This window comes from Pseudorca crassidens, chromosome 1 (assembly GCF_039906515.1).
Source record: "Pseudorca crassidens isolate mPseCra1 chromosome 1, mPseCra1.hap1, whole genome shotgun sequence".
Classification (NCBI taxonomy): domain Eukaryota; kingdom Metazoa; phylum Chordata; class Mammalia; order Artiodactyla; family Delphinidae; genus Pseudorca; species Pseudorca crassidens.
In genome coordinates this window covers 1,334,957-1,348,351 of record NC_090296.1, presented here as the reverse complement: position 1 = coordinate 1,348,351, position 13,395 = coordinate 1,334,957, and the positions used below count along the sequence as shown (strand labels likewise).

The 13,395-nt window shown below is 56.6% G+C and overlaps 2 protein-coding genes across 10 annotated transcripts in view; one reads left to right on the top strand and one right to left on the bottom strand.

The window, feature by feature from the left end:
• The window catches only part of BRF1 (BRF1 RNA polymerase III transcription initiation factor subunit), a 69,527-nt gene that overhangs the window by 13,376 nt on the left and 42,756 nt on the right, over positions 1-13,395 (bottom strand). For 5 of the 9 annotated variants that reach the window (XM_067709524.1, XM_067709117.1, XM_067708956.1 and 2 more), the window contains 5 exons: positions 12,312-12,384; positions 3,050-3,199; positions 1,896-1,989; positions 568-706; positions 187-226 (listed from right to left, as the gene is read on the bottom strand). In XM_067709524.1, the coding sequence (XP_067565625.1) occupies positions 187-226; positions 568-706; positions 1,896-1,989; positions 3,050-3,199; positions 12,312-12,384 (496 nt within the window). The remainder of the gene's footprint in view (positions 1-186; positions 227-567; positions 707-1,895; positions 1,990-3,049; positions 3,200-12,311; positions 12,385-13,395) is intronic. The other 4 variants (XM_067709194.1, XM_067709275.1, XM_067709446.1 and 1 more) reach the window with 2 other exon arrangements.
• BTBD6 (BTB domain containing 6) lies at positions 8,768-11,281 on the top strand. The gene is made up of 4 exons (XM_067709729.1): positions 8,768-9,213; positions 9,301-9,391; positions 9,532-9,650; positions 9,820-11,281. Exons 1-4 carry the CDS (start codon positions 8,843-8,845, stop codon positions 10,850-10,852), a joined length of 1,614 nt encoding a protein of 537 aa, XP_067565830.1. The 5' UTR covers positions 8,768-8,842; the 3' UTR covers positions 10,853-11,281.

The following is a 13,395-nucleotide window of genomic DNA, read 5'->3' as shown; positions in this document are numbered from 1 at the left end:
ATGCGTGACGCAACTAAGGAGCCCGTGAGCCACAACTAAGGAGCCTGTCTACCACAACGAAGACCCAGTGGAACCAAACAAACAAAGAAACAAATAAATAAATAAAATGGTTTTTTTTTGAAAGCAAGCATACAGTCCGTTCCTGTAAGGACCTGAAGCACCCGCACATTAAGATGGGCTGCTTACCTTCCACCTCCTCCAGTTGTTTTGACAGGACCTGTTCCAGCTGAAAAGGCACAGAACGAATGCATTTAATGAGAGGAGCGAGAGCGGTGCCTGCCAGTACCCAGAGGCCTCTCGACCCCAACGCAGGTCCCCAGCCTGACGAGAGGGACTCGGGCTTCAGGCCCCCAGAGACATGAGCACCAGGGCCCTCAGGAAGGCGGCTTGCCCCGGAAACTGTATGGGATGCACTGAGGGGGGGTCTGGGGAGACCCCATCAGCAGATGAGATGGCTCGGGGCCCAGGAGGGACTGCGCTCAGTGTGGTGCACCCTGGCCCCCGCTTCAGTCTTCGTAGCTAAGCCACTGTTGTGAAGGAAGAGCAGGAAACGGGCGTGCGGCCCACCTGCTTCATCCGCAGCTTCCTCTGCCCAGCTGTGTACGACGGGGGGTCGCACTCCTCTTCCAAGTCGACCTTCATGAACTCGTCCACAGTCAGCTGACTGGTGGGGGTATCTTCAAACTCCGTGAGCCTGAAACAGACGCTTGAAAGGGAAGATGGTGCCCGAGAACAGCGCTCAAACCAGCACCCAGGGCTTCCCTGCTGGCAAAGGGGCTGGGAATCCGCCTGCCAATGCAGGGGACACGGGTTCGAGCCCTGGTCCAGGAAGATCCCACATGCCACGGAGCCACTGAGCCCACGAGCCACAACTACTGAGCCCGCGTGCCACAACTACTGAAGCCCACACGCCTAGAGCCCATGCTCCGCAACAAGACAAGCCACCGCGATGAGAAGCCCGTGCACCGCAACGAAGAGTAGCCCCCATTTGCAGCAACTAGCGAAAGCCCACGTGCAGCAAAGACCCAACACGGCCAAAAAATAAATAAAACAAATTTAAAAAAACCCAGCACCCCGTTTACAAAAGTCCCTCAGGGGTGCTGGTTCCCAGGCCCAGCACCCTGCCACACACAGCTGTGAGCACAGGCCCGGGGGCTGTCTGGCAGCCTCTCAGCCCCTACTCTATCCTGCCGATAGCTTGGGCCCCAGGGAGAAAAAGGCATGGCACCCTCATTGCTCCCACAGGTAGACTCAAGAAGGCCCCAGAAGGAAGGCGGCTGAGCCACGGGTCCCAGGCGGGCAGGGCTCCTGCACTGCAGTGTGCCCGGCCATAATTAATTCTTGTCCGTTTCCTACATTTTATACAATCTTCAAAATGTTCAACAGAAAAATTTTTAAAGAGAACCAGAGTTCAAATAAGCAAAATAAATTTCCCTCTGCCTTTGAAAACTGCCACAGGATATGATCTCAGTTGAAAGACAGCCATCAAGAGCTCCAGACTCAGGGTAAATACCCTGTGCTGACGGCTGTGCCAGCGACTCTGGGCCGGTGCCTCTCTCGTCACAGTTCACGTGGAGCTCCGCTGGAGCTGCCGTAATGACCCTGTGAACACGGTACCCAAAGCAGGGGCTCGCCCGACCACTCCGTTACAGGGACACAGTGGCCCTCTGCTTGAGCCTGGCTTCCTCCAGAGAGACCGGTCACTCAGGCTGCACCAGCCAGGACACAGGCGAGGCCACTCTCAGTACCTGTTTCCTGACCTGTGAGTCAGGGTGACTTTTCAAACCACTGTCCACCTCGACACCGGGCGGAAGAAAGGGTCCACCACTTGGACGGACTGAGACGCTGTGCAGGGAAGCCTGCCCAAGCCCCCGGCTGTGACAAGAGCGACCCACCTCTTGCGCAGCGTGGATTCGCACACCTTGACCACGCTGATGACCTCTTTGACCGTTCTCCGGAAATCATGCATCCTAGCTGCAACTAGAAGTGCTGGAAAGGAACACAATGGAGAATTCAGAAACAGGGTGCTCCTGTCCAAAACAGGACCGATCCCGTGCGCAGAGGGCTGATGACCCCATAGTGCGACCAGCTGGAAAGACAGTGCCAGAGGGCGCTCTGGGAGCCCCTGGGGCGACACCGTCCTCCTCACCTTACTGTGGGCGGTGCTGCACGGTCTGCACGACTGTCAGAACACCTAAGATCCACCAACCGCTTTGCAGGCAATTACACAATAATTTTTAAAAACGTAAGAAGTACCGCACATTCCCTTTTTAAATGCGAGAAAAATTAAAATACATTTTTTGAGAACTTTGTGTAAACCTCTCAAAGCAAACGAGTGAACTCTGAGGTGACCTGTGTGAGAAACGCTGGCTGGTGATGGACAAGCCAGGGATCGGGGAGAGAGGGAGTGGGCCCGGGTGTGCTGTGCTGGTGACCACAACTGGCTGGACCCTAAGAGGCGCCCAGATTCTGGACTGCAAACTCGGGAGTTGGGCTTAGAGATGGAAAATGCATCTCAGGAAGCACTGATCCTGCTGGCTGCTGAGCGCTCTGGAAAGGAGTGGACTCGACCTTGTGGGCCAAGGTAAGAGGCTAAGAGGAAGGGTAATGGCCCTCCTGGGGAGGGGCTCCAGGTCCAGGGAGCGTCAGGAACAGAGCAGGAGGGCCGTCTGTGGGCTGCTGCCACCTGGAGGGGAGATGAGACAACTGTCCTTTGGGGAACAGGGAGCTAGCCCGAAAGCCCGGGGTGCCCTCTGCAGCAATGACTCAGCACGGCTGCACCTCAACATTCAAGCCTGGGGTCAAGGCCAGGAAGCCTGGCAGCCCGCTTGGCCTCTGAGGGTCCTGCCTGCTCCCCAAGACAGAGGGGAGGCCAACAGGAAGCAGGTGGAAGTCCCCGAGGGCCGGGTGAGGGCCGGGCAAGCGAGGCCAGCAGGCAGCCCTGGTGACAGCCCACTACCTACCGGCTCGGCCTGCTGAAGAGTCGGGACAGAAAGCACCCGCACACTGGCAGCGGGACGCAGCCAGCGCGACTCCGAGGCCGCCTTACCTGCCCCACAGAGGCCCGAAGGGCGCCGGCCCGTGTGCATCCAGTCCCTCTTCATCCTCTGCAGGAGCCTCAGGGCCGTCATGGACACCTCGTGGTTCTTGTCACCGAACTCCAGCAGGTGGGCGAAGCGCGGGATGTACAGGCAGGGGTCTGCGGAAGACACGCACCTCAGCCAGCCGTACGCGCCCTGGAACAGGAGTGTGCAGCGCCAGGAGGCCCTGCGGTGCATGTGCTCCACATCTGGCAGCACACGGAAACCCACCTGGTGCGACAGGTGCCCCCCCGCCCCGCCCTTCCACTGCACAGGCTCCCCAGGGCCCCTTTCCTCCGACACGAGCCCCCCTCCTGGACACGCAGCCTCCTGGAGCAGCTGTAGACACTGCGGCCGGGTGGCTGCTGCACCCAGAGTGGAGCCAGTGGGCAGGACGTGCGTGCCCTGCCACGTGACATGGGGGCCCCAAGCCTGCGTACACATCGCATACGCTCCTGCAGACACATACACAAAACCCAGCTGCTTCATTTGGCAGTTCGTGGACTGCTGTGAGTCAGCCAATTTTTTACGTACTTATTTTCTGCACTTACTTTTGTGTAATGCCAGCTTATATCGTCTGCCCTCCTGTCTACGGGCGTGTGCACCTCTTCAGATGAACACGTCTCTCACTAAGGGAGCGTCAGCCCGGCTCAGGAGGGACCAGAGCCGCCTGCACACACACCCTCTCCCTCCTTACCAGCACTTCCTCACGCAGCTTTGGGCTAGAAGCTTCACAGAGCGGGCAAAAACCACCAAGTAATTTACTCAATTCAGCTAAGCGTCTGGATTGCCATAGGCAACTGAAGGAACCCTACAGAGCTCTATGACAGAGAATAGCGGGGTGAGACCTCCTTTGGACAAGATCATCCAGGAAGGTTGTGCTCAGGGGGCCGTGGCGGAGGCCCGAGGAGGGGGTTCCAGGAGGGGACGGGTTGGCCTGGAAGCAGGTGTGTACAGGCGGACGGAGGAGGATGAAGGGCAGGTCGGGAAGACCCTGGGAGGCACAGGAGGAAAGGGAACTGGTCAGCTCATCTCTGACACCCCCAACAGCAGCGCAAGCAGGTGTGTCAGAGACCCCAGGTGTTTGCCAACACCCAGCACCAACCTTCTGGGCCCCAGCCTGCCCACTTCTCCTGGCCTCCCTACATCTACAGGGCATTCATGACTGAGCTCTGGTCCCTGGAAGCCCCATAGATCCTACGAGCACCTCTTCCATCCCTGCCGGCCTTGGCTCACATACAGGACCCAGGGAAGGTTTCTGAGGCCACAGCGATTGGCAGCCACCCCTGAAGCAGCCTGGGTTGCCCGGGACCGCATGGATTCAGGCGGACACTCCCCTGCACTGACCGAGGAGGCTGTGGTGGCGTAGGGAGCGGAACAGTGCCTCTTGGTTGCCTTATGCCAGCCGGATCCTAACAGCCACCCAGCTCAGCCCAGCCAACACAGTGTAGAAATTAATAAGGGCAACCTCGAGTAAAACGGAGGCAGGAAGCCCTGAAGGGGGCGCTCCCACACCAGGCCCTCCTTCCCAGCTTGCTTTGCGCTTCTGGGCAGGAAGAAGCTGGTGCGCTACCCGGGGAAAAGGAAGGAAGGTTTTCTCCCGGCCCAGCAACAGCCCAGCCAATGAGAAACCGCCACACCCTCAACTCTCACTTTCCTCCAATGGAGCCTGGAAAACCTTCAAAGCAGCCCCGCCCCCCCGCCCCCCAACAAGGGAAGGCTCCTCTCCATTGTTGCAGGACTCGCCTGTGGTTTGCCATAGCTTGCGGGTCCCGAACTGCAATTCCCCTGCCTCTCCCGAGGAAGCTCATGTTGCTGGTAACGTAACTGGCTGTTTTAGGTTGACAACAGGCAGCTACTGCCACCTAACCCCCTTTTCAGAGGCGACAAGGTGGCCAAGATGGGGCGGAGTCAGTCGAGCCCAGGCATTCTGGAGCCACACCTACTTCCGCTGTGGGTGTTTTGTTTTGGGTTGGCTTGGGGTTCTGGAGGGTTATTTGGTTGCTTAAGATATTATTGGGAGAAAACATATTTTAAAAATATAATTGCTAAGGTTTCTAGTTATATACAATAAAACAAAACCCATCAGAACTGGGGATTAAATTAAAAGCACATTAAAAGATCTCATCCTGATTTGGGTGGAACTTTGACGCTGATTAGTTCTTGAAATAGAAAACTGTAGTACTGGTAAAAATTTCAAGGCAAACATGCCAGCAGTCTGGGATAGGTGTGGAATGGACTGGGGCATTTAAAGTAGGGAGAAGAAAGAAAAAACTAGGAGAAAACAACAAACCACAAGTATAGATCCCACAATGTAAGTTAAATTCCCTAATCAGCTTGCACAAAAGCGCTAAAACCAGGATATGGTGTTTACAAGAGACACTTAAAAATAATGCAAAAAGGTGAAGATCAAAAGGCTATGCTGGGACCCATGAAGCAGGTCACCAGGAGAAAAAGGGCAGCTGTGAAGGGAGCAGCAACACGGGACTCAGGGCAAGGGATCACTGGAAGGGACACAGACGAATGTTTCCTATGATGGAAAGAACAAGATAATCTTAAAGAAGACAGGACAGTCACAAATCTGCAGACACGCCGGGAAAGAGAAAGCATGAAATAAAGCAAAAAGTGTGGGAAACAAATTTCCACACTTGATACGAGATTTTAACATAACCACAATGATATGAGATTCTTAACACAATTCCCTCAAATTTGACAGACTGGCTTAGGGGAAAAAAAGACCAAATGGGGAACTGGATGCCATCACCATAGGCTCAATTTAACAAATATGTTCTAAAGTCAGTACCTTACAAAAAGTAATCATTGTTTTCCAAAGTCTGTGGAACAGTTATGAAAATTGACCGTGTATTGAAGAACAAAGAAACCCTCCCTACATCCCAGAGAACAGAAATATCACAGGACGTGCCCTTTGACCTCAAGGGCAAGAAAACTAAAAATTAGCAAGACAAGGGTACACAGCCCCCTCACCTCCAGACAAACTATTAGGAAATTAAAGAACAATTTTCTAGGTAACTTAACAGACTTAAGTGCTTAGGTAAGGACAAAATAATGAACTAAGTAGTTAAATAAAAAACTGACAAAGTGAAATATTTAAAACAGGCAAAAAAGAAGACTTAAATAGACATTTCTCCAAATACAATATACAGATGTCCAACCGGCACATGAGAAACTGCTCAACATCACTAATTATTACAGAAATGAAAATCAAAACTCCAACGAGGTACCACCTCATAACAGTCAGAATGGCCATCAACAAAAAAAACTTTACAAATAATAAATGCTGGAGAGGGTATAGAGAAAAGGGAACCCAGAACCCTCCTACCCTGTTGGTGGGAATGTAAATTGGTACAGCCACTATGGAGAACAGTATGGAGGGTCCTTAAAAACCTAAAAATATAGTTACCATATGACCCAGCAATCACAATCCTGTGCATATATCAGGAAAAGATACATGCACCTCGACGTTCACAGCAGCACTATTCACAGTAGCCAAGATGTCCATTGAGAGGGGAGTGGATGAAGATGTGGTACACATATACAATGGAATATTAATCAGCCATAAAAAAGAAAAAGAGACTTCCCTGGTGGCACAGTGGTTAAGAATCCACCTGCCAATGCAGGGGACATGGGTTCGATCTCTGGTCTGGGAAGATCCCACATGCCACGGAGCAACTAAGCCCGTGCGCCACAATTACTGAGCCTGCGCTCTAGAACCTGCGAGCCACAACTACTGAGCCCGTGTGATGCAACTACTGAAGCCCACACGCCTAGAGCCCGTGCTCCGCAACAAGAGTAGCCACCGCAATGAGAAGCCCCTGCTCCCGCAGCTAGAGAAAGCCCGCGTGCAGCAATGAAGACCCAATGCAGCCAAAAAATTTTTTTAAAAGAAGGAAATAATGCCACTTGCAGCAACATGGATGGACGTAGAGATTATCATACTAAGTGAAGTAAACCAGAAAAGGACAAATACCATGTGATGTTGCTTATATGTGGAATATTAAAAAATACAAAAGAGATACAAACCAACTTGTTTACAAAACAGAAAGAGACTCACAGCCATAGAAAACTTATGGTTACCAAAGGGGAAGGGGCGGGGGATGGAGGTGGGGATTAACACATATACACCATTATATATAAAATAGATAACCAGTAAGGACCTACTGTAAAGCACAGGGAACTATACTCAATATTTTGTAACAGCCTATAAGGGAAAAGAATCTGAAAAAGTACACATATATATGTATATACATATTTATCTATATATAATTGAATCAAGGTGCTGTACACCTGAAACATGATATTGTAAATAACTATACTTCAAAAAAAGCTAAAAAAAAAGATTACATGAGCGTTGCAAAGCGGGCTAAAAAAGGGGAAATGGAAATATTACTTCTAAAGCCAAATGAAACATTAAAAAAAAAGGTTAAAAACCTCCATCTTAAGAAAAAAAATTAATACAGGAAAAAAGAAGTAATAAAGAAAAGTAAATGTATAAGTAAATTATTTTCACCAGGAAAAGAATTTTAGGAGATAAAACCAAAAACACTATGGTGCTGGTACAAAGACAGATATATAGACCAATGGGACAGAATACAGAGCTCAGAAACAAACTCACACATGCACGGTCACATGATCTCTGATAAGGGTGCCAGGACTACACAATGGGGACAGGGTAACGTCTTCAACAAATGGTGCTGGGAAAACTGGACACCCACATACAAGAGAAAAAAGATGGACCCTTATCTCACACATCATATACAAAACTCAACTCCAAATGAATTAAAGACATGAAACTGTAAAACTCCTACAAGAAAACGTCGGGGAAGAGCATGACATTGGAATGTGCAATGACTTCTTGAATATGACACCAAAAGCACAGGCAACAAAAGCAAAAACAGACAAATGGGACTATACCAAACTTAAAACCCTCTGTGCAGCAAAGGAAACAGTCAACAGAGTGAAAAATGCCACCTACAAAACAGGAGGAAGTGTTTGCAAATCATGCATCCGGTAAGGGATGAATCTCTAGAATATGCAGAGAACGCCTAAATCTCAGAAATGACAAAACCAACCCGATTCAAAATGAGGCAAAGGAGTCCAAGGGACTTCTCTCCAGAGACACAGAGGTGACCAACAAGCACCTGACGCGGTGCTCCACATCACTGACCGTGAGGGACTCAAACCCACCGTGAGACAGCACTTCACCTGTTAGTTAGGACGGCCGCCCAGGGGGTCGTCTCTCCGGGAGTTCATCCCGTCCCTTCCGCCCCTGACAGTCCCACGGACTCCGGACAGCACAGGCGCGCAGGCTGCAGGGTGGGCCTCGAAGAGGGGCAGCCCCTACGTAGGAGCTCGGACCACGCCAAGATCACCAAAGCCGCCGCCGGCCGTCCCGCCGCGGGCACGCGCCCACACGGTCCCTCCCGCATCTTCGCGGCCGGATTCCAGCAAGGGCCCGCGCGGGGCGGGGCGGGGCGGGGCGGGGCGGGGCGGGGCGGGGCCGGACAGGGGGCGGGCGAGCACGTCGGCCGCGCGGGGCGCAGCCGGGCAGGGGGCGGAGCCACAGGCGAGTACGTCGACCGCGCGGGGCGGGGCCGCGCCGCGGCGTGACGCGCGGGCGCCGCGGCGGTGCGGGCGAGGGCGGGCGGGCTGGAGGCTCCGGCCGGCGGGCGGGGCGGCGCGAGGGAGCAGCGCCCGCCGCCCCGGGCAGGCCGGCCCCCCACGCGCAGGGCCGCCGCGGCCCCATGCTGCTGCCCCTGGCCTGCCTGCACGGCCGGGTGGCGCAGTGCCTCACCGCGCTCCTAGTGCTCGCAGAGCCGCCCCCGAGGCCCCGGCGCGGCGCGAGGGCGCACGGCGCGCCGCCCCCGCGCGCGGAGGCCGCCCTGCCCGCGAAGATGGCCGCGGAGCTCTACGCGCCCACCGGCGCCGCAGCCGCGGCCGCCACCGCCACGGACATCGCCAACAGCAACGCCGCCGCCGCCGCCGCGGGCAGGAAGGGACGGCCCAGCGCCCCGCTGCCCGCCCTGCCACCGCCCGCGCCCGCGCCGCCCGCACTCGACAACAACAACTTGGAGAGCCCCAACTGGCAGTCCTTCCACCCGACCCTGCGCGAGAGGTGAGCCCGGACCTGCGCCCCCGCCCCTGTCCGCGCCCCGCGCCGACCCGAGCCCCGAGCCGTGTCCTGTGCCTCTGCCCTTTGCAGGAACGCGCTGATGTTCAACAACGAGCTCATGGCCGACGTGCACTTCGTCGTGGGGCCCCCGGGCGCGGCCCGGAGGGTGCCTGCCCACAAGGTTGGTAGAGGCTCGGCCCTTTGAGCTCCCAAAGGCGACCGGCCGCCTCCCCGAGTATGGACGGTCCTCTTCCCGGGTGTGGCAGCCGCTGGGGGCAGGGAGGGCCCAGGGCTCAGGGCAGCTCTCTCTCTCATCCACAGTATGTCTTGGCCGTGGGTAGCTCTGTCTTTTATGCCATGTTTTACGGGGACCTGGCAGAAGTCAAGTCAGAAATCCACATCCCTGACGTGGAACCTACAGCTTTTCTCATCTTGTTAAAGTAAGTCTGCCTCCTTAGGGTGCAAGGATGGGGCGGTTCCTCGCTGCCTGGTTCCGCCAGCCAGCTGCCTGCAGCCTCCTGAAGTCCACAAGGATGGAGGGCTCCTCTCCCAGGCCCTGGGTGCGCGGCGTGCCCCACGCGGCCTGTGACTTGGCCCCGTCCTGCCTAGGTACATGTACAGTGACGAGATTGACCTGGAAGCTGACACGGTGCTGGCCACTCTGTATGCCGCCAAGAAGTACATTGTCCCCGCGTTAGCAAAAGCCTGTGTCAACTTCCTGGAGACGAGTCTGGAAGCCAAAAACGCCTGTGTGCTGCTGTCCCAGAGCCGGCTGTTTGAGGAGCCCGAGCTGACCCAGCGCTGCTGGGAGGTCATCGATGCTCAGGCTGAGATGGCCCTGAGGTCCGAAGGCTTCTGTGAAATTGACTGGCAGACGCTGGAGATCATCGTGATGCGGGAGGCCCTCAACACCAAGGAGGCTGTGGTCTTCGAGGCAGTCCTGAGCTGGGCCGAGGCAGAGTGCAAGAGGCAGGGCCTGCCGGCCACCCCGCGCAACAAGAGGCATGTTTTGGGGCCAGCCCTCTATCTGGTCCGAATTCCAACTATGACCCTGGAAGAGTTTGCCAACGGCGCCGCCCAGTCGGACATCCTGACGCTGGAGGAGACCCACAACATCTTCCTGTGGTACACGGCGGCCAACAAGCCCCTCCTCGAATTCCCCCTGACCAAGAGGAAGGGCCTCGCCCCACAGAGGTGCCACCGCTTCCAGTCCTCCGCCTACCGCAGCAACCAGTGGCGCTACCGCGGCCGCTGCGACAGCATCCAGTTTGCCGTGGACAGGAGAGTATTTATTGCGGGGCTGGGCTTGTACGGCTCTAGCTCTGGGAGAGCGGAGTATAGCGCGAAGATCGAACTCAAGCGGCTGGGGGTGGTCCTGGCGCAGAACTTGGCCACGTTTGTCTCCGACGGCTCCAGCAGCACCTTCTCAGTCTGGTTTGAACACCCCGTGCAGGTGGAGCAGGACGCCTTCTACACCGCCAGCGCCGTCCTGGATGGCAGTGAGCTCAGCTACTTTGGGCAGGAGGGCATGACCGAGGTGCAGTGCGGGAAGGTGACCTTCCAGTTCCAGTGCTCTTCCGACAGCACCAACGGGACCGGGGTCCAGGGCGGGCAGATCCCCGAGCTCATCTTCTACGCCTGAGGCGCTGTGGGGTGGCAGGGATGCACTGCGAGTGGCAGGCCCTTTCTCTACAGGCAGCCCGTGACCGGCCACCTCAAAGGTTGCGCTCGCGGCGTGCCTCCTCTGCAAGTAGTCGGCTGGAGCCTGAAGCTGTGACACAAGATGCTTTCCGACACAGCCAGAGCCTCGGCCTCTGCATCTCTTGTACGTTGGGGCGCACCTCCCAGGTGGAGGGCAGATTTGGGGGGCACAAGGCAGGCTCCAGATTCCCGCCCAGGGGCACCCACACCGCCTGCTTTGAGGGCTTTGCCGTCCCTCGCATCCTCTTGGATTCTATTCTAAGTGGTTCTAAGCTTAAGATCTTCTGTTCAAATCTAAAATGGGAAAAGTCACTTAAAGTAGTTCACCTGTTTAAGTGGATTTTCATAATAAAGTTTTAACAAAATGAGAGCCATAGATAAATGACTGCGAGTCTCAAATTGCCCTAACAGTGCTTAGTGGGTAGTCCCAAGAGGCCCACCCGTCCCCGAGTTTGCCCTCTGCCGGCAGCCCGGGCCTCCGCCATCTGGGAGGGCTTGCTCTCTGGGCTGCAGCCAGACTGCTCTAGAAAAAGCCAGGTGTCAGGTTGTGTCTACTTCCTCAAGTGTCACTAGCTGCTCAGAATCCTACTGTTTGATTTCGACTGGGTGGGGGCGTGGGGGGTGCTCTGCCGGGCCCAGGGCTCCTGCCCCCAAGAGCGGACCTCCCACCTCAGGCTCCGCAGCAGCCTGCAGGCGCGTGCTGTGGCGTCAGGCAGGCTCGCTGGGCCTCTTGCCTCTATCCTCCCTTGCTGCAAACTCCTTGGGCATTTGTTTCTGAAAAACTTCCGCATGACCCCCGGAGGGAGGGACCGTGTCACTCGGCACAGGGATACAGCCCCCAGCCCCAGGTCCCCCCGTGCCCGTGGCCCTCCTCCTCCGGGCCCACCCTGCTGGACCGTGCCTTCCCGGCCCCAGGGGACCACCCTGTGGGTGACCCAGGACTGCACGCCCTGCCCACCCTCCCTGGCCCCACACACCACCTCCTTAGTACAAGGAGGTGCCTCTAGACGCTGATGGGCGAAGGAGGGAGCAGCCCCTCCAAGCCAACTGTGCAAACAGTCCTCACGGTAAAGCTGCCACAAAGGCCGACCGACCGTGGCTGGGAAAGGCCCGGCTCCATCTGCAGGGGGCCTGCCCACCCCGAGGCACCGTGCTGCCAGGGGTGCTCCTCGAGAGATGGAGAGACGGGCCCCCATCCACGCAGCACTTTCGTCTCACTCCGTCCCTACCTGCGGGCACTGACCACAGCATTCTGGTTTTAGACCAGAAATAACCCCCCAGGCTGCTGGGCTCCTGGCAGCCTCCAGGTGAGACACTTCTTCCCTGTTAGGTCCCTGCCCTTGCACACGCCGCCCTCCCACCCAGAGCACCGGCAGCGCGCCCCGTGAGCCCCGCAGTACCTATTGCTGGTGCGTTGATGCAGAGCTCTCTCGCCAAAAGAAGGAACGTCTTCCCCAGCACGTAAACGTTCACCTGTCGTGAAGACACCACAACTAAGAAGGGCGTTCATGTGCAGGAAATGTTTCCCTTCTTACTTCATCGTTCAGTCTTTAAGAGTCCCCCCTGCTGCCCCCCACGAGCCCCTAGAGCAGCCCAGGGCACTCCTTCCCTCCCCCAGGTGGCTTTTTTAGACGCTACCACTATCTCAGCAACGACGGAACTTGCTGAGAAGAAAAGCTGCCTCGAGTAGCTGGCCGAGCAGAATCATCAAGGGCGCAAGGCGCCACGCCTGCGGGGCCCACGGCCACTCTTCTACCCCGTTCCCAGGGGCTCATGGGGGCATCCTCTTCTGTCCCCACGGGCCAGCTCAGTCCTGGCTGTGGGGCTCTGCAGGCCTCAGTGACCCTACACTGCTCCCACCTCAGGTCCGAATCCACCGTGGAGCCTGCCCCTGACCCAGTCACCTGCCAGAACCTCCCCGGGTGCGACTGAGCCCGGGGCCTGGCCAGGCACTGTCCTCCCAGCCTGCCTGGTGCTGGCCGAGGGCTGGGCAGCTCGTGGGCAGGACGCTGCTGAGTGGACTTTGACGGCAGGAGTAGCGCAGGGAAGACTCAGATGGCGTGCAGATCTGAGAAGAGCCCAGGCTCTCACCCCAGGCCCGAGCTGTGGGCTTCGCCGTCCCAGCCTGAGCTGGAGAAACCCCTGCCCACCTGCCTTCACCCCAGCCCTGCCCACAGGACTCGGGCCTCGCAGGAGGGCTGCCTCTGACCTCCTCAGAGAGCTCCCTCACCTGATCAAGCCTGGCCTGTGAGCCCCTTGGCCCAGCACCCAAGAGGGCGCCAGAAAACGTGCTGAGGAAGAGTGAAGACCTTGTTGTGCGTCATATCCATCACAGGGCTTGCACATGGCACACGGGCGCCTGCTGCCACCAGGGGACCAGGGTGCTAAGGAGTGGTACAATGTTGAGTCTCCTTAGGGGAGGAGATGAGGGTACCTGTGGGCACCAGGCAGCTTGGGGCCTTCCCAGCGGAGGCCAGGCCTCCC